This window comes from Balaenoptera acutorostrata, chromosome 4, assembly GCF_949987535.1.
Source record: "Balaenoptera acutorostrata chromosome 4, mBalAcu1.1, whole genome shotgun sequence".
NCBI lineage: Eukaryota > Metazoa > Chordata > Mammalia > Artiodactyla > Balaenopteridae > Balaenoptera > Balaenoptera acutorostrata.
Window position 1 is genome coordinate 63,095,235 of NC_080067.1, and position 22,877 is coordinate 63,118,111.

The following is a 22,877-nucleotide window of genomic DNA, read 5'->3' on the forward strand; positions in this document are numbered from 1 at the left end:
AAATTTCACAGTACATAAACTTGGGTTTCTTAATGATTTGTAAATCCATTTAATTCATATCATGACCAATAGCTCATGCTTGCCAACTTTTGAAGAAATTTAATTTCCAGCATTATTTTAAAATCAGCAAGTTAACATTTTCTGAATGTTGTAAGTTCCTTTTGTTTCTATATCTGCACAAACTGCAGACCTGGGCTGGACCCACACATTCAAAATCCACCTTAAAAATTGATTTTGATGTCCAAGACATCACTAAAATACTTCAGTTTAAAGACCATATGTGGTGTTATGGATTGTGGTGCTTCTACTATTTACAAACAACTTTCATACTTCAGATGTTTTTGAGAAGAGGGGAATGTGGAGGGAGGGGGCAGGACAGGAAGGAGTTGCTTGAATGAATTACATCCTTCATATCCATCCTGCTCAGATCGGGCACTAAGAGATGGCTGGAAGTTGTGAGAGTATATTGTGCATACCATGAGGGAATTAACTCTTCATCAAGGATGGGATTGTGAAGGCTGAACTATATAATTTAGCACTGATAGAATCCTCAGACAATATCAATAATTCTTGGTGACAGAGAATAATACAGCTGGGCTGTTTTTTAAAATATAAAGACAAACCATTTTTATTTTTTAATTATTACATTAAAAATTGTAAATGTATCTTATGTGCCATGGCCTGGGAAGCCTTTTTTCTTTTCTCTTAAAAGTTATTTTCACTTTCTGAAAAGAATATAGTGTTTAGCTCAAGATAACTATGGTCCTGATAAAATTGGATGGGTAACTCTACCTCAGAAGGTTAATAAGGAAAAAAAAATAGATGAGTCAAAAATTCAGTACTTCCAGCTCTGATACGACAGAAATTTGCAGGGCACTGTATTTTAGATTTATAAAGTCAGAGTTGGCATGCCTTGTTTTTAATGGCATTGGAGACATTAAGAAAAAATTTGTGTTAAAATTTAATCATTGCTCCAACCATTAGGAAAAGGCAGTAGTGCCAGGAGGTTCATGGTACTAGGTTCTTGAATTCGGCATTTGAAATTAGTTTTGTTTTCTTTATTATTAGTGAAATTGGTGTGTGTATATTTGCAGACATTTCTTTGTATACACAGTGCTTGCTAGCCCTAGTCAAGAGGCATCTTTTATAAAAGGTGTAAACATCAAGGTTCTAAAATTCAGAAGAGTTTAAAATTGATTAGGAGTTTCCCAAGTTGGGATGTTAGTTTTTAAACAAGCTTATTTCCTTCAAGTACTCCACTTGAGTAAGGTTTTGCACTTTTTATCAATGCAGCGCCATTCCTTTTGCTTGGTTTTAGGTATGTTCATATTTCAGCCATGCTAGTTAGCATAAAGTGATAGTTACGAGCCATAAGAAAATCTTACGACTTAATTTTTACACAACTACACTTAAGAGTTTTAGCAGGGAAGAAAAAAGTAAAATCAGTCCACTGTACATATTAGTGTAGTTTGGTAGCTGATTTTCACTACCAACAGTAGACTCCAGTCCTCATGTTGGTAAGTATGGGGAGGGTAATGCATTTTGTAAGCATTAAATTAAGTTTATGAATCTATCTAAAACATTATTTAATCTCTCACTACAATAATTTTGTGGTTATGCTAAGAGCCATGTATACTTTTAGGTGATTCTTACTTTTGTTAATCCTTCTAGGATAGCAAGGAGGCAGAAAACCTTCAATGTTTTATTATTTTCTCAGAATATCTTTAATAAGACTAAACTTAATTCTAGTATAAATTTCCAAATGTCACTATCCATTGATTTCATAAGAAAAATCCTCTTACCAGATTTATGTTCCTAAGAGTTTTGGACAGCTTGGCCTTCATCTGATTTGGCTATGGAACCAAAGTTTCAAATGCAGTTAATGGTTTCAATGTGACTCAGTCCTCAGACTTTATTGGATTGAATAAAATCTAAAAGAATGTATGCTTTTAGAACGTAACACTTTAACATCTTGGGAATGTGGCACTACCAAAATTAGACTACTGATACATCAAATGTTGACTTTGGAAGCTTCAAAAAGGAGTTCCCATCACCCTCTTTAGCCCGATTTATTGTAGCAAATCTATTTCACTATATTTTGTCATTCAATGAGTTGGAGTCCTGTGGTATACTGCATTAGTTAGGAGGAAAATGTTTTTAAATGTTCTTTTAATGATGGCCCAAAAAGTATTTGGCACAGCAAGTGCATGTGTTATTGTACTGAGAATATAGAATAATACAGTGTCACTAAATTTAAGACCTCTCCCCAGTCTTGCTGTTCCTGGCAAGAAGTTTGGCCTGTGACTGCACTTACTGTTTGTGCTCATCAGAAACTGTCAATGTCTGCTTTACTTTAACTTTGCAGTCTGTAACGTCACGCTGTTTATTAAAAAAAAATATTACTTTGACTTGTGTCCAAACAATCCTTAGTGTACTATATGTTAAACAAAAAACTGTGATAATTATATTTTGCCACTTCTTTTTAATACTTAACAGCAAACCAGTATTGCTAATAATCAAAATTTAGCTGAATTTGAGTTCTTGTCAATAATGACTAAGTATAGTTGACTAAAAACCTGAAACTATTATGCCTTAAAAGCCAATTTTTCTGTCCCAGCAAAGTGATGAATATTAGAGAAATACCTGTTTAAATATTAACTGACTTCCTTTAAGCATGAAGAATTATGTGCTTGTATTTTAAGCAGAAATATATGTGTACACATACATGTATGAATGTGTTTGTATGTGTGGACAGACTTTTTCCCAAGTCAGTTGATGACTAGAACCTAAAAGTGAAGTTCGGCTAGAAGCAAACTGGTTTTGCATTCAGCTATCAAAAACCTTGCAAAAGGTAAGTCTGGGCTTTTCTTGGACCAGTAATGCACATGGGCATTGATATTTAGTACTTCTAAGCAATTCACAGCAAATAATTGCTAAAATTTTGTTTATCTGCCATATGGTTAGAGTGACTGAGTTAACATTGTTGTAAACTGACTTTGTTCTTCAAGCATAATGTCCCTCTTTCCTGAGATGAACCAAGTAGCCACTATATAAATGGAAAATTGTAGTATTTGAAACACTTTAGGTTTCACACTTTCATACACTTCAGGTTTCAGACTGTTTTGAATTTTTTAGAAGAAAAATCCAAAGAACTGCATATTGTTAGATGGGTGTCAAACTTACTAAGAAATGGAATAGATATGTGCCCTTAATTTAAGAAATCTAGAGAATCTCAATTTACAGAATGATTTAAAGTGTGTACGCATACATATATTTTATTACGGGGAAGTCTTTGGCATACAAAATAATTTATTACGACCTTTTAAACAGCATGTTCTGGACCTTAAATGCATATGATATTTAGCCAAGAGAAGGTGGGGAGGAATCCTTTCCTGCAGCTCCCTACCCCAGCCCCTATACCCAGCTGTCCAACAAAAGGTACCAAGACCGAATGAATTTATTTTTAATAAGAATTGTGTATACTTAAGGTTTACAATATGATGATTTGATATACGTATACATAGTGAAATGATTGCTACAGTCAAGCCAATTAACGTATCATCTCCTCACATAGTTACCTTTTGTGTGTGTGCGTGATGAGAGCACCTAAACTCTATTCTCTTAGCAAATTTCCAGTATTCAATACAGTATTATTAACTATAGTCATCATGCTGTAAATTAGATCTCGACATTTATTCATCTTGTAACAAAGTTTGTACCCTTTAACCAACATCTCCCCAATTTCCCCCACCTCCCCACCCCTGGTAACCAGCATTCTGCTCTCTGCTTTCTATGTATTTGACTTTTTTAGATTCTACATATAAGTGAAATGCAGTTTTTTCCTTTCTGTGTCTGAATTATTTTACTTAGCACAATGCCCTCCAGGTTCATCCATGTTGTTACAAATGGCAGGATCTCCTTTTTTTTAAGGCTGAAAAATATTCCATTGCGTGTATTTATACACACATTTTATATATATATATATATAACAATTTATTCATCTGTTGATGGACACTTAGGTTGTTTCCATATCTTGGCTGTTGTGAATAGAGCTGCAGTGAACATGGGAATGCAGATATTTCTTGGAGGTACTGATTTCATTTCCTTTGGGTATATACCCAGAAGAGGGATAAGGCTGACTGAAAACTGAAACTTAGCAAAAGTTTTGTTACCTACTAACATTTTTGAGCACCTCTACTACGTACCAGAAACTAAGCTAGGTGTTTTACATACTCTTCCTTGTTTCTTCCCTAAAAATAACCTCATGAAAGAAGAGATCATCCCCCATTTTATAGATAAGAGTGGCTCAAACTGTTCAGCTGAGTTGCCCAAGGATACATATCTGAAAAGTTGTAATTATGGCCTACAAATGCAAAAAAATGGTACTCTGAGATAGATACATGTTCTCTCCACTATTCCACACTAGAAAGAGGAGAAAACACCAAAATTGTTCACTGCTGGTGAAGTCAATAGTGCTCTATTATTCAGTTTATTTAATAATGTGTGACTTGCACTTATTTGCTAAAAGGAATTAAATTGGCTTAGAGTCAAAGTTTCTGTTTTGATTACATCTACGTATAAAAGTTGTTTCAAAAGTCATTCTATTGTCCATGATGTACAATTTTTTTAGTAAAATTGTAAAGATACTTTGAGGAACACTGGTTTCAGAACGAACTCTGTTTTCAACTCATATTCAGCTTAACCTGGAAAGCACTTGTTGGGAGAGTCTTGTGACAGTATTTAATAACCATGGTTGATTCATTAATTAAAGTACGGACAATTGTTGACTATCCATGTGGGACTTCTTTGTGATGTGGATTACCTGAGGTGAATGTTAAATTCCATCCAGTACAGCTTCTCCCTACTTCATAACACATTTCTAGCTATCTCTCCCACTCCCTCCAGAATGTACACGAAGAACAAAATGCGCTTACGGAAAGCATAATGAGAAAAACTTGTCGCTCAAAGAAAAATCACATGGTACACGGCAAGGTTAAGTACAAATAAGGCTAAGCTTAGTGAATTTCCTAGGCAGCGGCTTTCCTCCTTTCTCATGGATGGTGAGGTAAAACAGTAGGTCCACATTTTCTGAAATTATCAGATTATTATCTTCCTACAGTGAATGAACTGCTCTTCACTAAGACTTCTTTGAGAAATGTTTTAATGTGAACTATGTTGCATAGAACTAGACTGGCTGTTCCGTGCTCAGTAGGTTAGAAACCCTCATCGTTTATTTCCACGATGACGAGTTCTAGCTAGAGCTGATACTAGAGGAAGCACAGTGACTGCGAGCTCAGTTTGCCCTGTGGAAACAAAGAGTGCTTCCCTGGCTGACGTGAAGAGATTTGGAGTAAAAAAAACATAGTGAATTTATATGTATTTATAGAATAAATAAATACATAATGAGACTTCTTAATGAGATTTGTCTTTCCCACATGAAATGTCATACCTTGCTTCTACATGGTTAGTTTGCAAGCAGGCATAATTAGGTCCTCAAGTGCAGAAATTGCAGGTATCTGAAGGCCCGGACTTTAATTTGGCCACCAGCTTAAGAGTTCTCTGCTCCTTCCTTTGCTCCTCCCAGCACGCCACAGTCTGAATTGCTGCGGTGCCATGTAAGGAACTTTGTCACTTGCCTCGTCTCTGAGCGCAGTGCTGTATTCTTCACATCAGAGGGACGGGCATTGTGTTAATCTCACCATGCCAACTGTCAGGGCGCCATCTATCAGACATGAAGGCCAAAATAAACCGTGGAAGATAACCATTTGGTCATGTTTTGTTTTTTTTTTTAATTTTTTATTTATTTATTTATTTTTATATTTATGGCTGTGTTGGGTCTTCGTTTCTGTGCGAGGGCTTTCTCCAGTTGCGGCAAGTGGGGGCCAATCTTCATCGCGGTGCGCGGGCCTCTCACCATCGCGGCCTCTCTTGCTGCGGAGCACAGGCTCCAGACACGCAGGCTCAGTAATTGTGGCTCACGGGCTTAGTTGCTCCGCGGCATGTGGGATCTTCCCAGACCAGGGCTCGAACCCGTGTGCCCTACATTGGCAGGCAGATTCTCAACCACTGCACCACCAGGGAAGCCCTGGTCATGTTTTTTATGAGAATGACGTCTTCGGATTGGCTGTCTGGAGTGTGGAAGCATGAAAAGGGGGTCCCATTTGGTGATCAAAGAATTCCTCTATGTTCAGAGCACTGTCGAGCAAATCATTTCTATCCCAGTGGCACTTAGGTGTATAGGAGCACTAGGAATATGGAGGAGGGAGAAAGGTGAGGGCACTGTCTCCGAAAACAAGTGCTTAAACAAAAGTTTAAATTCTGAAATCGCTTTAGACTGAAGCTGTGAGGAGTTTTAATCTCAGAAGGTGACGAAACCTATTACATAGCTCATGGAGAAGGGTTGCCAGGAGGTCAAATAGTGAAATGGCCATTTCTGAGCACTAAACAGGATGTGGGAATAAAGACATTGAGGTTTATCGCCATATCCACTAAGCACTCACGACACTGTGCCAAGGGCCCACAAAACTGTTTGAGACCTTAAAGATTATTGCATCCAAAATAGAAAACCAAACTCGTCAGATTGAAATTAGTGCTTAAGTAAACACAACACTGTAAAATGTCAACTAACCTAATACAACTCAACTTTTATAGTTATGTGAAAATGTATCCTTTAAATCATATGAACCTGTTCAGTACCCTTTAAAGGATAATCTTTAAATTTCTTTGATAAGAAAAATTACTTGTTTGATTTAAGGTGGACTGTAAGTACATTTTAACCTTTTCGATATGATGGGGAATGGGACCTCCAAAAATAAGAGTTATAAATAACTCTGTTCATTGGCCCAGTCTTTAAATTCCAGACACCAATGTGACCTCTCTTTTCTATATACCCCATTTTTCCTCCAAGAATGCTTTTAGCTTCATTTATCCTGATTGGGTCATTGTCACAATGTTCACTGGAAGAAAACAGATTTATCTAGAGGTGGCTACTGCACCTTGCTAGGGACAGTCTGCCATGGAAAAGTTGCCGTAATTAGAACTGTTTCACTGCATGAACTTTACACTACCTTGGAATTTATCTGGACAGCCTCTTCATTATAATGTGGGAGCACTTTCTGACCTGAAGGGTCGAGGTTCACAAACACCTGCAGACACGGGTACTTGCCCTGACATCGGCAGTCCACACCACAGGTGAAAGACAGTCCATCCAGTCGTCCAAGATGTGCGTATGGATGATAGTGCAGTTAGATTCTTCTCTCTGGGTGCTTCAATTTGGAAAAAAATAAATGATTTTCACCCCTAGAAAATTTAGTCCAATATTTCTAATGTGGTAACCCAAGGCATCTATTTCAAAGCAATGTAGGATGATTACAGAAGGCATCTAATGATTTGGGAGCATGGAGAACCTTGCAATAGGACAAACAGCAGCAAAGTGCCAACTTCCATCTCAATTATGACCCTCCTTGCATATTTCTCACTATAGATCAATGGTTTTCAAACTTCAGAATCACCTGAGTGGGTTTCTTAGAATGAAGAATTTGTTAAAACGTGGGCTCTATGACTTCACTCCCAGGGATTCGGGTTCAGTTGATCCAAGTTGAGGCCCAGGAATCTGTATATTTAATAGTATTTAAGTTGCAGGTATTTGGAGAACCACACTTTGAGCAATATTATCCTAAATACCATAACCACAAAGATTCACACTCAGAAATCTTATCTCTCCTGCCTCATCATCTCAAGATGCACCCACTGGCTTGTCCTGGTGAAAACGTGCCTTTGGAAGGAGTCCAACCACAGGGCTCTTAGACAACATAGCCTCCGAAAGCTGTGGTAACAAGGTACAATTCCACTCTACTTCCAAAGAGGCAAATGCAAATCATATGGGGAATCTCTCATTAAAAAACTTGCCATGTTTTTACTATTAGTAATTTCCTTAAGGTCAAGAACTATATCCTATTCGTCTTTATGTTCCTCAAAGCATAAAGCACAATGCCTCTCACACAGTAGAGGCTCAATACGTGTTGTACTGAATTAAATTTTACTTGGAAAACATTCCTTGAGAATTTGCACATGCACTGCATATACAGGATGTCACAGGGGCAGTGAGACGGGGTAGACAAAATTCCTGCCCGTGAAGACTTTGCAGTGGTGTTGAAGAGAAAGGACACTTGGGTATAAAATAGTTAGAGAACAGGTCCAAGATAAAGTAAACGAGAGTGAGAGGAAAGGCTCTGATTGAATGCACAGGTCCACCTCCTCATGTATCCTCACACTCACATCTAGGTGAGTCTTTGTGTTTATTTCCCTGTGCCTTAAACACAAGAAGTTAGATTAGCAAATTCTAAAGCCAGAATGTTTGAAAAGCATTGTTTAGCTAGGTTCAGACTGCACTCTCATTAAGATCTTGGACTGTATGTAATCATTTTTCTTTATTAACACAACAAACCCGTGACACACGGTGCATTTTAACATGATCTCAAGGCCCAGGGCATAAAAAAAAAAATCACTAGATATGGCCTTAGAAGAATAAAATACTGGGCAAGTGAAAATACAAAAATGGAAAATAAGGTCCTTTCACAGGTTTAGCACTGACCTGATTTTCACAAAATTAATTTCTCTACTTATTTAGACCAGGCATCTTAAAGTATTTAGAGTTGTCTGCCTTTCTGTGTTAGAACTTAAAACTCTCTAAATCCTAACCAAGTGCCAAACAGAGTTTGATTTGAACCTTCCTTGAAGATTTCAGGAAGCTCCAATATAGAGAGTGGGATATTCTTTCCTATGTACAAGGGCCAGGCCAGAGGCTTTCAGGTAGAACCAGGAATGTATTTGAGGCTGAAACATTCAGCATGTTCTTTCAATAGTATTGTGCGTCTATTTGTCTACAAATAGACAAATTCCATCGTTTGATTGAGAAATGAGGGTATAAGGGAGTGGGGATAGGTATGAGCTACCCAAGCCTCTCAACTTTTATGAAGCAAAACTTTCATCTCTTATGAAGCAAAACTATTCTCTGGTGGCACAAGATCACAAGGCAAGAGAGATGAGAACTCACCACTCTTAAACATTCCCTTAATTACTTCCAGCAAACTATTTCCAGAAATGCTTAGAAAAGTAAGTTTTAAATATGAGTAACAGTTTGGTACTAGCTTACGGAAGGTAACTTCAAACCATCTCCCAAATATATCACATATCACATTTAAAAAAAATAATCTGACCTGCACACACATGCACACACTCACACATTTATTGAACTTATGTAGATGTATATAATGCAGATATAGATATATAGATGGAAAATGGAGTAACAGGAAAAGGAAGGTAGAAAGCTAGAATGAAGGCAAGAGTGAGGTACAAACATGTAGCCTCCAGACCATAAGATCCCCTATAGTTATAAAAGCTGGGCCACAAATTTGGCTCTGAGCTTCCTAGCAGCCAAAGCAATGAAGGAAACACAACCAGATAAAAGATTCCTGGTGTCCACTGAATAAAAGCAAACTGGTTGATCAGCAGCAGAACAGATTCTCCTGCTGCTAATATCAGAGAGACAATTCCCCTGGAATCCTTCTAATGGTGGCACTGGGTGCTATAGTGGAGGATAACCTCCATATTACTGCCCTAACAATGGTAACCCAGGAGTGGTGGGAGATGAATCTGATATCAGAATAACAAAAGCAGGCCACACAGTTCCTTTTCTATAACCCTTTTTCTTCACTGAACTCCTAGGCCTCCCTCCCTCTTCCCGTATCCCCGGGCCTTCCGTTGCTCTATTGGCTAGCCAAAGGGGAGGTATACCTTGCTTACCCCCTACCCAGTGCCGCCCTCCTCCAAAGTACCCCATGTTGTGTGAGCCAGTCTCCAAAATTAAACAGCTCCTCTACAGCCCTAATCAACACTCCCATCCTCCTCACTGCAGCAAACTTCAGTTAAGTATCAGGAGGCAAGCAGCCTTATATCAGAATGAATAGGCAGTTTCTTTACTGGCTATATGACCTTGGGTATTCTACTTGGCCTTTCTGAGCCTCAGCTTTCTCATTCATAAAATGAAAGTTAAGTAATAAAATAACGCTTCCATCATGGACTTGCTATAGGTTTAAATAGGATAAAATATAATATATATTTGACATATAATATGTATTTAATAAATGGTAACTTATTACATGTATTTACTAAGGAAACTACTTAAAAGGAAGAAAACTAATATTTATTGAGCAACTACTATGTGCCAGGTAGATATTATCAAACTCAAAAAACTTCTGTTATGCTCATGCAAAAGCTCATGCTCATCCCCTTCCCTGTGATATCTACATGTTAAAGAAAGACTTTACTACCTACAGAAATATCTAATATGTGGACCATTGTTGAAAGAATTTTGAGGTTGGAGGAGGGGAGCGGCAAAGGAGTATCTTCCGCTTTCCTACCACCTCTTCCTCCACACTCAGCACTGAGAGAGGAACAGGGATTCTGGAGAAACCAAAGCCAGCCTCCCCTCCCCTCCTCTACCACTGTGCTTGCACCTGATTTGAACTGGAAATTCTAGGTCTCTCTGTGTTTCTTACCTGAGCATGAAGGGCTTTAGAATGGTTATTCCAAGCAAGAAGAACATTAGGACAGAGAAGCCTATCATTGCAAACCCTAGCAGCATGGCTCGGTCCTCTGCACCACTGGATGGCAGCTTCCTGTGCACATCTGGCGGGTCTCCGTCATTGTGGTCTATGTTTCTCTTCCTCCCTGAGGTAGAAAAGGCTGTCCTTTGTGGGAAGAGGGAAGGAGATATTTCAGTAAGCTCATAAAGAATTGGGAACAGTGGTGATTATTCTGTAGAATATAGAAATATTGAATCACTATGTTGTGCACCTGGAACTAGCATAGTGTTGTAGGTCAATTATACTTCAATTTTAAAAATTAAGCAAATAAACTATTTGTTTTTAAAAGCCTAAGTTTAAATTCTAACATTTCTAGAAGAAAACAAATCCTTTATGATCTTGGTTTAGGCAAATATTTCTTAGATACAACACACAAGCACAATCTGAAAGAGAACAAACTGGTAAATTGGACTTCATCAAAATTTAAAATTTCTGCTCTTCAAAAGACACTGTTAAAAGAATGAAAAACCAGCCCAGACTGGAAGAAAATATTGGCAAATCATTTATCTGATAAAGGACTTGAATCCAGAACACATAAAGAACTCTCAAACTCAGTAATGCCACACAATCCAGTTAACGATTTCAACAGCCACTTCAAAGAAGTTACATAAAGAGCAAATTAGCACATAAAAAGATGCTCATTAGTAACTTGTACATTAAAACCACACGGAGATACCATATCACCCCCACTAGAATGGGTTTAACCAAAAAGACAGACAATACCAAGTGTTGGAGATGATGTGAAGGAACTGGAACTCTCCTACACTACTGATGGGCATATAAAACAGTATAACCACCTTGGAAAACAGTTGGTATTTCCTAAAAAAGTTAAACATATATGGGACCCTATGACTCAGGTGTTCCATTCCTACGTATTTATTTACCAAGCAAAATGAAAGCGTATGATCATACAAAGACTTGTACACCGATGTTCATGGCACCCCATTTGTAAGGAGCCCCAAACCGAAAACAACCCAAATTTTTATCGACAAGTATAAACTCTTACATTCATACAATGGAATAATACTCAGCAAGAGAACTGATCAACACAGTACCCATGATGAACCTCAAAATAATTATGCTGAGTGAAAAAAGCCAAACAAAAGAGGCCACACTGTATGATTCCATTCCTACAAAATTCTAGAAAATGCAAACTTATCTTTAGTGACAGAAAGCAGAGTAGCGGTTACCTGGGGGTTGGAAGAGGATGCAAAAGGGCACAAGGAAACTTTCATGGCAGTAGGTGATGGATACGTTTTTTATCTCGATTGTGTGATGGTTTCACTGGTGTACACATATGTCACGACTTACCAAATGGCACACTTTAAATATGTGCCATTTGTCGTATTTCAGTCATAAAGCGTTTTTTGACAAATGTTAAAAAAAAAAATGGGAACATTTACCAACCCATGGGGGATGGAGGGATGATCCCGCTTGCCGCCCACCTGAGGGTTGTAAGCAGGCGTGATGCAACACAATGAGATCTTATATTCAGAGCACGGTTAAAAGTCCATCTAAACAAGCTAAAATGATGTGTTATAAAATTTTTTTTTCATGTAACAAAACTAAGGAATGTTGCCTGGGTTAAGTCTTTAGAGATCTGTTTAATCAATGACTAGGAAAGAATTACCTATAAGTAGCTTTCATTCATTTTATGTAAATAGTGTTATAAACTTACTTATCTTCCAGGGAAATTGCATATTTCCCCTGAAAATATTTTTTACATTCTTTTATGAATTCCATATGGAAAGAATGACTCCGCAAGCTCACATTTGGAATTAATAGCATCCTGAAGTAGGATCTGACTTGTTCTTTCATATCCAGCTGTTGAGAAGGCAGCACATCCACCACATGGCTTTCTGGCCCAGGGCCCAGTCTGTTCAGAACAGTGAGGGCCTCGCTGCTGGCGTCTCCCTCGCCCACCTCTCCTCTGTCCTCATACAGCTCCACTCAAGTGGCCCTACGCCTCTTCTCTCCCTCTCTCTGTTTTGCTCTAGCAAAGGAGGTGATAAATTCTTTCACAAGGGGGCGTCCAGGGATCAAAGTCCAAAACAAAGGTTGCCAACTGGTGACCCATGGACAGTATCCAACCCACAGATGTGTTCTGTTTGGCCTTTTCTGTGTGTGTGGTTTTTTTTTTTTAATGTGGGATTTAAAGTGTTGCTAACACTTTAAAAATCATGAAATTTCTCACAAAAATGCTGATTTCTACTTTTTTTAAAAATAAATTTATTTATTTATTTTTGGCTGTGTTGGGTCTTCGTTGCTGCACGCAGTCTAGTTGCGGAGAGCAGGGGCTACTGTTCGTTGCAGTGCACGGGCTTCTCATTGCGGTGGCTTCTCTTGATGCAGAGCACGGGCTCTAAGCACGCGGGCTCAGTAGTTGTGGCGCACGGGCTTAGTTGCTCTGCAGCATGTGGGATCTTCCCAGACCAGGGATTGAACGCATGTCCCCTGCATTGGCAGGCAGATTCTTAACCACTGCGCCACCAGGGAAGCCCACACAGCTATACTTTCATTGTTGTAATAATAATAGTCTTCTATTTCTCCAGCAAAATGGACTAGATACCCACTTTAACTGTAAACAATAAAAATTCTGGTCAAAGCTTAAAAAACGAGTTTAAAATACTCAAAGGACAAAAACTATGTGAAAGTAGGAACCCAGAAGGGAAAGTAGACTGGGGCAAACTTTAACCTTGAGGACATTTGCAGAACTTGGTGACCTTGAGCTTCAGTCTCACAGTTTCGGGGTGGGGGGAGACACAGGGACAGAAGACAATGCCCAGGGCCTATCAAAGGTGTGGGAGGTAATGCTCTCAACGAGAGCTGGGACCCATAAGACCTCGTACTCAGTGTAAGGCTGAATTGGAAGTAGCCACCTCCCTCCCACACACAACTCCCTAGGAGACTGCAAGGAAAATGCCTTACTCTAACCTGACACTGAGTACAGGAGGAAAACTATAATCTCCCCTGAGATTTCATAAGCTTAAGGTGATCCTTAAGAGAATTTATAGCCAGAATTCACACTACCTGGGAAATCTAAAGCCCTCAAGCTAAGAATTTCACTTAATCTTATCTCAAGTAGTTAGTGCCTTCGGGCAGCTAGCAGAAGCAAAGATATAAATTCTCTGGAGGCGATCACCTTCAACCTAGGTCTTGAAGGAATCCTATAAAGTTTCAAGGAGTATGTACTCTCATTCTAAAGTCATAAAGCACACAATAAGGACATTGGAGTGAGAAAAAGTAGCAACAGAATCAGATCCAAAAACAAACTTCCGATATTGGACAATATATAAAAATATATCTACAATATGCTTGAAGAAATAAAGGAGGGATTGGATATCAGAAAGGGCAAAAGACTCTAAAACATGACCAAGGCAATATTAAAAAGAACCAAACAGAATTTCTAGAAATAAAAAATAAAATAATTGACATAAAAAGCTCAATGGACAACAAGGACCTACTGTAGAGCACAGGAAACTATATTCAATATCTTGTAATAACTTATAATGGAAAAGAATTTGAAAAAGAATATATACATATAATATATATTATATATATGTGAATCACTTTGCTGTACACCTAAAACATTGTAAATCAATTATACTTCAATAAAAAAATCAATGGACGGATTTAACAGTTAGATTAGATACATCTGAAAAGATAATTAGTAAATAGATGGACCTGCAAAATAAATAAAGTATATTGCTAAATATACTTTAGCTAAAGTATAATACAGAGATTTCTTTAATGGAAAATATTGAAGAAAGGTCAAGAAGCATGGAAGATAGATAGAAAGGGTCTAACATAAAGTCTGTTCAGAATTCCAGAAAAAGAAGAGAAGAAAGCCAAGCAATATTTTTTTAAAAAGCAATAAAATTACAGAATTGATGAAGACCCAGTCCACAGATTCCAGAAGCCAAGTGGGATAAAATAAAATGAAACCCACACCTATATACATCACAGAGATATTGCACAGACACCAAGACAAGAGAAATTCTTAAAATCAGCCAGAGAAAAAGACAGATTAAGTTCAAAGGAATGACAATTAGGCTGAAAGCTCACTTCTCTATAACAAGAAAAGAAGCCAGAAGACAGGAATATTGTCAATATGTTGAGAGAAAACAGAACTCTATACTCAGCAAAAACCTCTCAAGAATAAGTATGAAATAAAGGCATTTCAGACACACACAAGGCTGAGTTTGCCATCAACAGACCCTCACTAAAGAAAAAGGTCAAGTATTTACTTCAGGCAGAGGGAGAACAATCCAGGTAGAAGAGCTGAGATTTAGTCAAAATTGAAGAGCAATTACAGCAGTAAATAGGTAAGTAGAGATACAAACCTTACAAAATAACAATAATAATAAAACTTCAATAGTTAAATATTTAAATTTTAAATTTTTTTAATTAAAATGATGATGATAATGGTGCTGATGTCGTCTTGTGGGGTTAAAAGACAAATACATTATAAGAGCACGTACCTTATAGGAGGTGACAGTGTTACTGTGTTCTAAATTACTAATATTTTTTGAGGAGACGATAAAGATATTGATTTCACTTTTTAAGTTCAAGTCTGCATGCTAAAATTGCTGGAGTATCCACTAAAAGAGTACAAATAGGTGATATAACTTCCAAACCAGTAGAGAGAGAAAGAATGAAAAGGGGGAAAAAAATCAATCCAAAAGAAAGCAAGGAAGAAGGGGAAAAAGAAAAACTCATGGAAAAGACAAGACAGAAAGCACAAAAACATGATAAAATAAATCTAAGTACACCAGTAATTACAATAAATCAAAATGGATTAAATGATCCAGTTAAAAGATAAAGGTTGTCCGACTGGATTTAAATACATGTTTTTACATCTAAAACACACAGATGGGGAGGATCTTCAAGATGGCGGAGGAATAAGACATGGAGATCACCTTCCTCTCCACAAATACATCAAAAATACATCTACATGTGGAACAACTCCTACAGAACACCTACTGAACACTGGCAGAAGACCTCAGACTTCCCAAAAGGCAAGAAACTCCCCACATATCTGGATGTGTGGCTGACAGGGTTTTTGTGCTCTTGCTGGGTGTCAGCCCCGAGCCTCTGAGGTGGGAGAGCCGAGTTCAGGACAGTGGACCACCAGAGACCTCCTGGCCCCACGTAATATCAAACAGTGAAAGCTCTCCCAGAGATCTCTGTCTCAATGCTAAGACCCAGCTCCACTCAACGACCAGCAAGCTCCAGTGCTGGACACCGCATGCCAAACAACTAGCAAGACAGGAACACAACTCCACCCATTAGCAGAGAGGTTGCCTAAAATCATAATAAGACACCCCAAAGCACACCACTGGACGCGGTCCTGCCCATCAGAAAGACAAGATCCAGCCTTATCCACCAGAACACAGGCAACAGTCCCCTCCACCAGAAAGCCTACACAACCCACTAAACCAACCTTAGCCACTGGGGGCAGACAACAAAAACAACGGGAACTACTAACCTGCAGCCTGTGAAAAGGAGACCCCAAACACAGTAAGTTAAAAAAAATGAGATGATAGAAATACACAGCAGATGAAGGAGCAAGGTAAGAACCCACCAGGCCAAACAAATGAAGAGGAAATAGGCAGTCTACCTGAAAAAGAATTCAGAGTAATGATAGTAAAGATGATCCAAAAACTTGGAAATACAATGGAGAAAATCCAAGAAATGTTTAACAAGGGCCTAGAAGAACTAAAGAGCAAACAAACAATGATGAACAACACAATAAATGAAACTAAAAATTCTCTAGAAGGAATCAATAGCAGAATAACTGATGCAGAAGAACGGAGAAGTGACCTGGAAGATAAAATCGTGGAAATAACTACCGCAGAAGAACAAAAAAACCCCAAAGTTAGCAGAAGGAAAGAAATCATAAAGATCAGATCAGAAATAAATGAAAAAGAAATGAAGGAAACAATAGCAAAGATCAATAAAACTAAAAGCTGGGTCTTTGAGAAGATAAACAAAATTGATAAACCATTAGCCAGACTCATTAAGAAAAAAGGGGGGAAGACTCAAATCAAGAGAATTAGAAATGAAAAAGGAGAAGTAACAACTGACACTGCAGAAATACAAAGAATCATAAGAGATTACTACAAGCAATTATACGCCAATAAAATGGACAACCTGGAAGAAATGGACAGATTCTTAGAAGAGCACAATCTTCTGAGACTGAACCAGGAAGAAACAGAAAATAAAAACAGACCAATCACAAGCACTGAAATTGAAACAGTGATTAAAAATCTTCCAACAAACAAAAGCCCAGGACCAGATGGCTTCACAGGTGAATACTATCAATCATTTAGAGAAGAGCTAACACCTATCCTTCTCAAACTCTTCCAAAATATAGCAGAGGGAGGAACACTCCCAAACTCATTCTACGAGGTCACCATCACCCTGATACCAAAACCAGACAAACATGTCACAAAGAAAGAAAACTACAGGCCAATATCACTGATGAACACAGATGCAAAAATCCTCAACAAAACACTAGCAAACAGAATCCAACAACACATTAAAAGGATCATACACCATGATCAAGTGGGGTTTATCCCAGGAATGCAAGGATTCTTCAATATATGCAAATCAATTAATGTGATACACCATATTAACAAATTGAAGGATAAAAACCATATGATAATCTCAACAGATGCAGACAAAGCTTTTGACAAAACTCAACACCGATTTATGATAAAAACCCTCCAGAAAGTAGGCATAGAGGGAACTTACCTCAACATAATAAAGGCCATATATGACAAACCCACAGCCAACATTGTTCTCAATGGTGAAAAACTGAAACCATTTCTACCAAGATCAGGAACAAGACAAGGTTGCCCACTCTCACCACTATTATTCAACATAGTTTTGGAAGTTTTCGCCACAGAAATCAGAGAAGAAAAAGAAATAAAAGGAATCCAAATCGGAAAAGAAGAAGTAAAACTGTCACTGTTTGCAGATGACATGATACTATACATACAGAATCCTAAAGATGCCACCAGAAAACTACTAGGACTAATCAATGAATTTGGTAAAGTAGCAGGATACAAAATTAATGCACAGAAATCTCTTGTATTCCTATACACTAATGATGAAAAATCTGAAAGAAAAATTAAGGAAACACTCTCATTTACCATTGCAACAAAAAGAACAAAATACCTAGGAATAAACCTACCTAAGGAGACAAAAGATCTATATGCAAAAAACTATAAGACACTGTTGAAAGAAATTAAAGATGACACAAACAGATGAAGAGATATACCATACTCTTGGATTGGAAGAATCAACTTTGTGAAAATGACTATACTACCCAAAGCAATCTACAGATTCAATGCAATCCCTATCAAACCACCAATGACATTTTTCACAGAACTAGAACAAAAAATTTCACAATTTGTATGGAAACACAAAAGACCCCAAATAACCAAAGCAATCTTGAGAAAGAAAAACGGAGCTGGAGGAATCAGGCTCCCAGACTTCAGACTATACTACAAAGTGACAGTAATCAAGACAGTATGGTACTGGCATAAAAACAGAAATATAGAACAATGGAACAGGATAGAAAGCTCATAGATAAACCCACGCACATATGGTCACCTTTTCTTTGATAAAGGAGGCAAAAATATACAATGGAGAAAAGACAGCCTCTTCAATAAGTGGTGCTGGGAAAACTGGACAGCTACATGTAAAAGAATGAAATCAGAACACTCCCTAACACCATATACAAAAATAAACTCACAATGGATTAAAGACCTAAATGTAAGGCCAGACACTATCAAACTCTTAGATGAAAACATAGGCAGAACACACTATGACATAAATCACAACAAGATCCTTTTTGACCCACCTCCCAGAGAAAGGGAAATAAAAATGAAAATAAACAAATGGGACCTAATGAAACTTCAAAGCTTTTGCACAGCAAAGGAAACCATAAACAAGACGAAAAAACAACCCTCAGAATGGGAGAAAATATCTGCAAACGAAGCTACTGACAAAGGATTGATCTCCAAAATATACAAGCAGCTCATGCAGCTCAATATCAAAAAAAACAAACAACCCAATCCAAAAATGGGCAGAAGACCTAAATAGACATTTCTCCAAAGAAGATATACAGATTGCCAACAAACACATGAAAGGATGCTCAACATCACTAATTATTAGAGAAATGCAAATCAAAACTACAATGAGATATCACCTCACACCAGTTAGAATGGGCATCATCAGAAAATCTACAAACAACAAATGCTGGAGAGGGTGTGGAGAAAAGGGAACCCTCTTGCACTGTTGGTGGGAATGTAAATTGATACAGCCACTATGGAGAACAATATGGAGGTTCCTTAAAAAACTAAAAATAGAATTACCATATGACCCAGCAATCCCACTACTGGGCATATACCCAGAGAAAACCATAATTCAAAAAGAGTCACGTACCACAATGTTCATTGCGGCACTATTTACAATAGCCAGGACATGGAAGCAACCTAAGTGTCCATCGACAGATGAATGGATAAAGAAGATGTGGCACATATATACAATGGAATATTACTCAGCCATAAAAAGAAACGAAATTGAGTTATCTGTAGTGAGGTGGATGGACCTAGAGTCTGTCATACAGAGTGAAGTAAGTCAGAAAGAGAAAAACAAATACCGTATGCTAACACATATATATGGACTGTAAAAAAAAATAATGGCTCTGAAAAACCTAGGGGCAGGATAGGAATAAAGACGCAGACATAGAGAATGGACTTGCAGACAAGGGGAGGGGGAAGGGTAAGCTGGGAGGAAGTGAGAGAGTGGCATGGACTTATATACACTACCAAATGTAAAATAGATAGCTAGTGGGAAGCAGCCGCATAGCACAGGGAGATCAGCTCGGTGCTTTGTGACCACCTAGAGGGGTGGGATAGGGAGGGTGGGAGGGAAACGCAAGAGGGAGGAGATATGGGGATATATGTATATGTATAGCTGATTCACTTTGTTATACAGCAGCAACTAACACAACAATGTGAAGCAATTATACTCCAATAAAGATGTTAAAAAAATAAATAAAACACACTGATATACAGAAAGGTTGAAATTTGTTAGGCAAAGTCTAATGAAAAGCAAGGTGATATGAACGTTAAGGTTAAAAAGCTTTATTAGAAGTAAAGAAGGTAATGACATTGATTTAAGGTTCAATTCACCTGGAAGATATAATGATACTAATTTATATGTACCTGATAGCATTGCCTCACTGACAGAATGATAGGAATAGACAAAATCCACTATCAGACTGACATATTTTTACATACTCCCCCAGTAATTGATAGCTCAACCAGACAAATCAGTAAGGAAATAGATTTGAGCAAAGCAATTAACAAGCTTTTTCTAAATGATAAAGGTAGAATATTGTCCCCTACAGAATATATATTCTTCTCAAACATACATGAAATATTTGAGACCTAACCACAAACTAAGCCATAAAGAAAGCATCAATAAATGTCAAAGGATTTGTAACAGTAATGAACTTATTTTGTATGCTCATTTTATGAAACTTTGAAAATATGGGTAAGTCTAGAGAAGAGAATAAAAATCACCTACAGTTCTACCACTCAGAGAGAATTATTATTCACTTACTGGGTTATTCCCCTCATCTCTATTGTTTTAAATAGAATGAGATCACACTGGATATATATATATTTTTTTTAAGCTTGTATTTTTCGGTTAACATAATAACCACTTTCCCATGTTGGTAGCAATTCTCTGTAACCCTTCTGTTGGCTACATAATATTCCATGAATTGGATATACCATAATTTCCTTAACCATTTCCTTATAGTTGAATATTAGGTTTTTTCCAGTTTTCTGAGGCCATAAACAGTCCTGTAATTAAGTTTGTGGTATTTACAAGCACCTTTCATCAAAGGACCTCAAAGTGCTTAAGAGTGATCTAATTTTGTTCTCCAGCCAGTGAGATGAGTGAATAACACTTTCATTCCTCTTTGCCAGCAATAATCTTCACTTCTAACCAATGTGTTACCTGGAGGCATCACCCACCCCTTCCTGTTGCTCCCCTGCAGACAGAACTGACTTTCCCACCAGCCCTGACTACCGCAGTTGCTACAGGTGCCTTCTGGCTTAGCATGAGGCAAACTCAATTTCAAAGAGCTTGAACATGTTCATCTGGGTGTGATCCCTGCGGAAGCCCGCAGCCTCTCCCTCCAACACTGTAACTTGGGCAGAGTGTTCCTTAGAAGGATGATGCAGTTGATCAAAGCTTGATAATTCAGCTGACATTCATTTCACATGTGTATGTAATTTCTAAGTGCTGGGTATGTTAAATAAATATTTCCCTGTAATTTGTTTGTGTTGCAGGTATTTGGGTAATTATTTTTACCCTTCTATTTTTTAATTACAAAATTATTTAACAACTTCTTTTGAAACAGCAAAGGAGGTTGAGAAAAGTCGACATGGTTCATGAAGTTCAGCAAGAGGCAAGATGGGTGATCCAACTGTGCATTTCAGAAGTGAAAATGGGATGCTGTATTGCTTTGGGGAGAACACAACTGCTCTGATAGCTAGTTAATTATGTTATGAACGGGGCATTAAAAAGTGTTCCCTTGCATGTTTGTCATTTGATCTTCTGCCATACAATGGCTCACTCTGATTGTCTTCTCACAAAAGCATTAGTTCACTTGTAGGAGAGAAATGTTTTTGCCTCTCTTTCTTCGGTTTGTTCCTTCCTCCTCCAGCCCCAACCTCCGTCCAAACCCCTACCTCTCACTCTCCTGCATTCCTTCTCCCAAATACATAAAGACCCATGAGTGTAGTTAAAGAACAATGGGAGTGGGCAATGTGATGACCATTATGATCTTTACTGTTTCCACTTTCTCAGCTCCCAGCTCCACTTGAGCCACTAACAAACCATCCAGGTTTCCAGATAGAGTGAGTGAACTTAGCTGTGAAATGTACCCTCCCAGGAGTAAGCTGGCAAGTTTTAATATCTCATTCCTCAAACACCCTCAGGCATTGCTCTTCTCTCCATGTTGGTGCCCACTTCTCAGTGCCCCACTGCCCCACGCCTGGGGGCAGGCAGAAGTACAGCCCCTCTGCTTTGCAGTCCCCTGCTCCTCAAGATAACCTGTCTCACTTCCCCCTTAAATAGTAGAGGCTGGTGGTTAATAACCACAGCTAAAATGTGAAATGGAATAGTATAGAAAGTAGTACATAGAGAGTATGCTAAGGCATGCAGAGACCATTACTATCTCCATCAGCAGACAAGGGGATGGGGCAGAGAGAGGCTAAGTGACTTGCCCACAGTCATACAGCTATTTAAGTGATGGAGCTGGATTTGAACCCAGGCTGTGACTCCAAGACCCAAGCAGATTTCACCAATGTGACAAATGCTGGTAGTAATTTCATTTAACCAACAGACATTTGTTGAGCACCAACTATGTGCTGGGCCATGTTCTACTGCTGGGGAGCCAGAGAGGAGTTTAAAAAGATCCCTAGCCTCCAAAAACTTGCAGCCTAGATGAGGAAGCCAACAAGAAAGGATGCAACCCCTGGATAGCAGAGCTGCTGCGGAAGCCTCCAGGGTCCCCTGGGAGGCATGACAAGTGACACCCTCAGAGGATGAAGACCAAACTCAACCCCCAAACTCCTTATGGCCGCTCTTCTAGCAACTTATTCAGCGAGATGCCCATGAAAGCTGAGAGATTCCGGTGGTGACTTACCTCCCCTGGCGTCTCCAGCCGCCCTGGAGTGTAATTTGCACGGGGATGCTGAACAGCTGCATAAGACCAGGGGGCTGGGCAAAATGGACTCCTCCCACCTGAGCCATAGCCTCTGAGGGCTCCCGAAGGGTGAAGTTTACACAGCAACAGAAGTGGGGTCCCAGGGGAGCCGCCAGTCCCCGGCGCAGGCAGCCATCGGAAGCACGTGCGCCTCCAGAGCTGCCACCTGGTGGTGTGCGGTGCCCACTCTCCTGGGGAGGTGGGGGGTTAGAGCAGGCCTGTCTGGGGGTTCTGCAGATTCCTGGCAGGGCGGTCCGTCCAAAAGACTCAAGGCCCTAAGTGGTTTTCTGCAGCCCGACCTTCTCCCCGTGGTCGCCCAATGCCTGCCGCCACCTTATCACCTGGGTTCTGCTTCAGCAGCCAGTGCATCGCCATAGAGACCTACACGCTTGTGGAAAGTTCTGAGGCCCAAGGGACCCTGTATAATTTGCGAA

General features: G+C 38.8%; 1 protein-coding gene across 1 annotated transcript; it reads right to left on the reverse strand.

Moving 5' to 3' along the window:
- Positions 1 to 1,854: 1,854 nt before the first annotated feature.
- Positions 1,855 to 22,490, reverse strand: KCNMB3 (potassium calcium-activated channel subfamily M regulatory beta subunit 3). Its single transcript, XM_057544919.1, is given in 6 exon segments — positions 1,855 to 6,164; positions 6,167 to 6,245; positions 7,068 to 7,198; positions 7,201 to 7,265; positions 10,560 to 10,751; positions 22,384 to 22,490. Coding segments are annotated over 6 exon segments (699 nt in total). The 3' UTR covers positions 1,855 to 6,039.
- Positions 22,491 to 22,877: the final 387 nt, after the last annotated feature.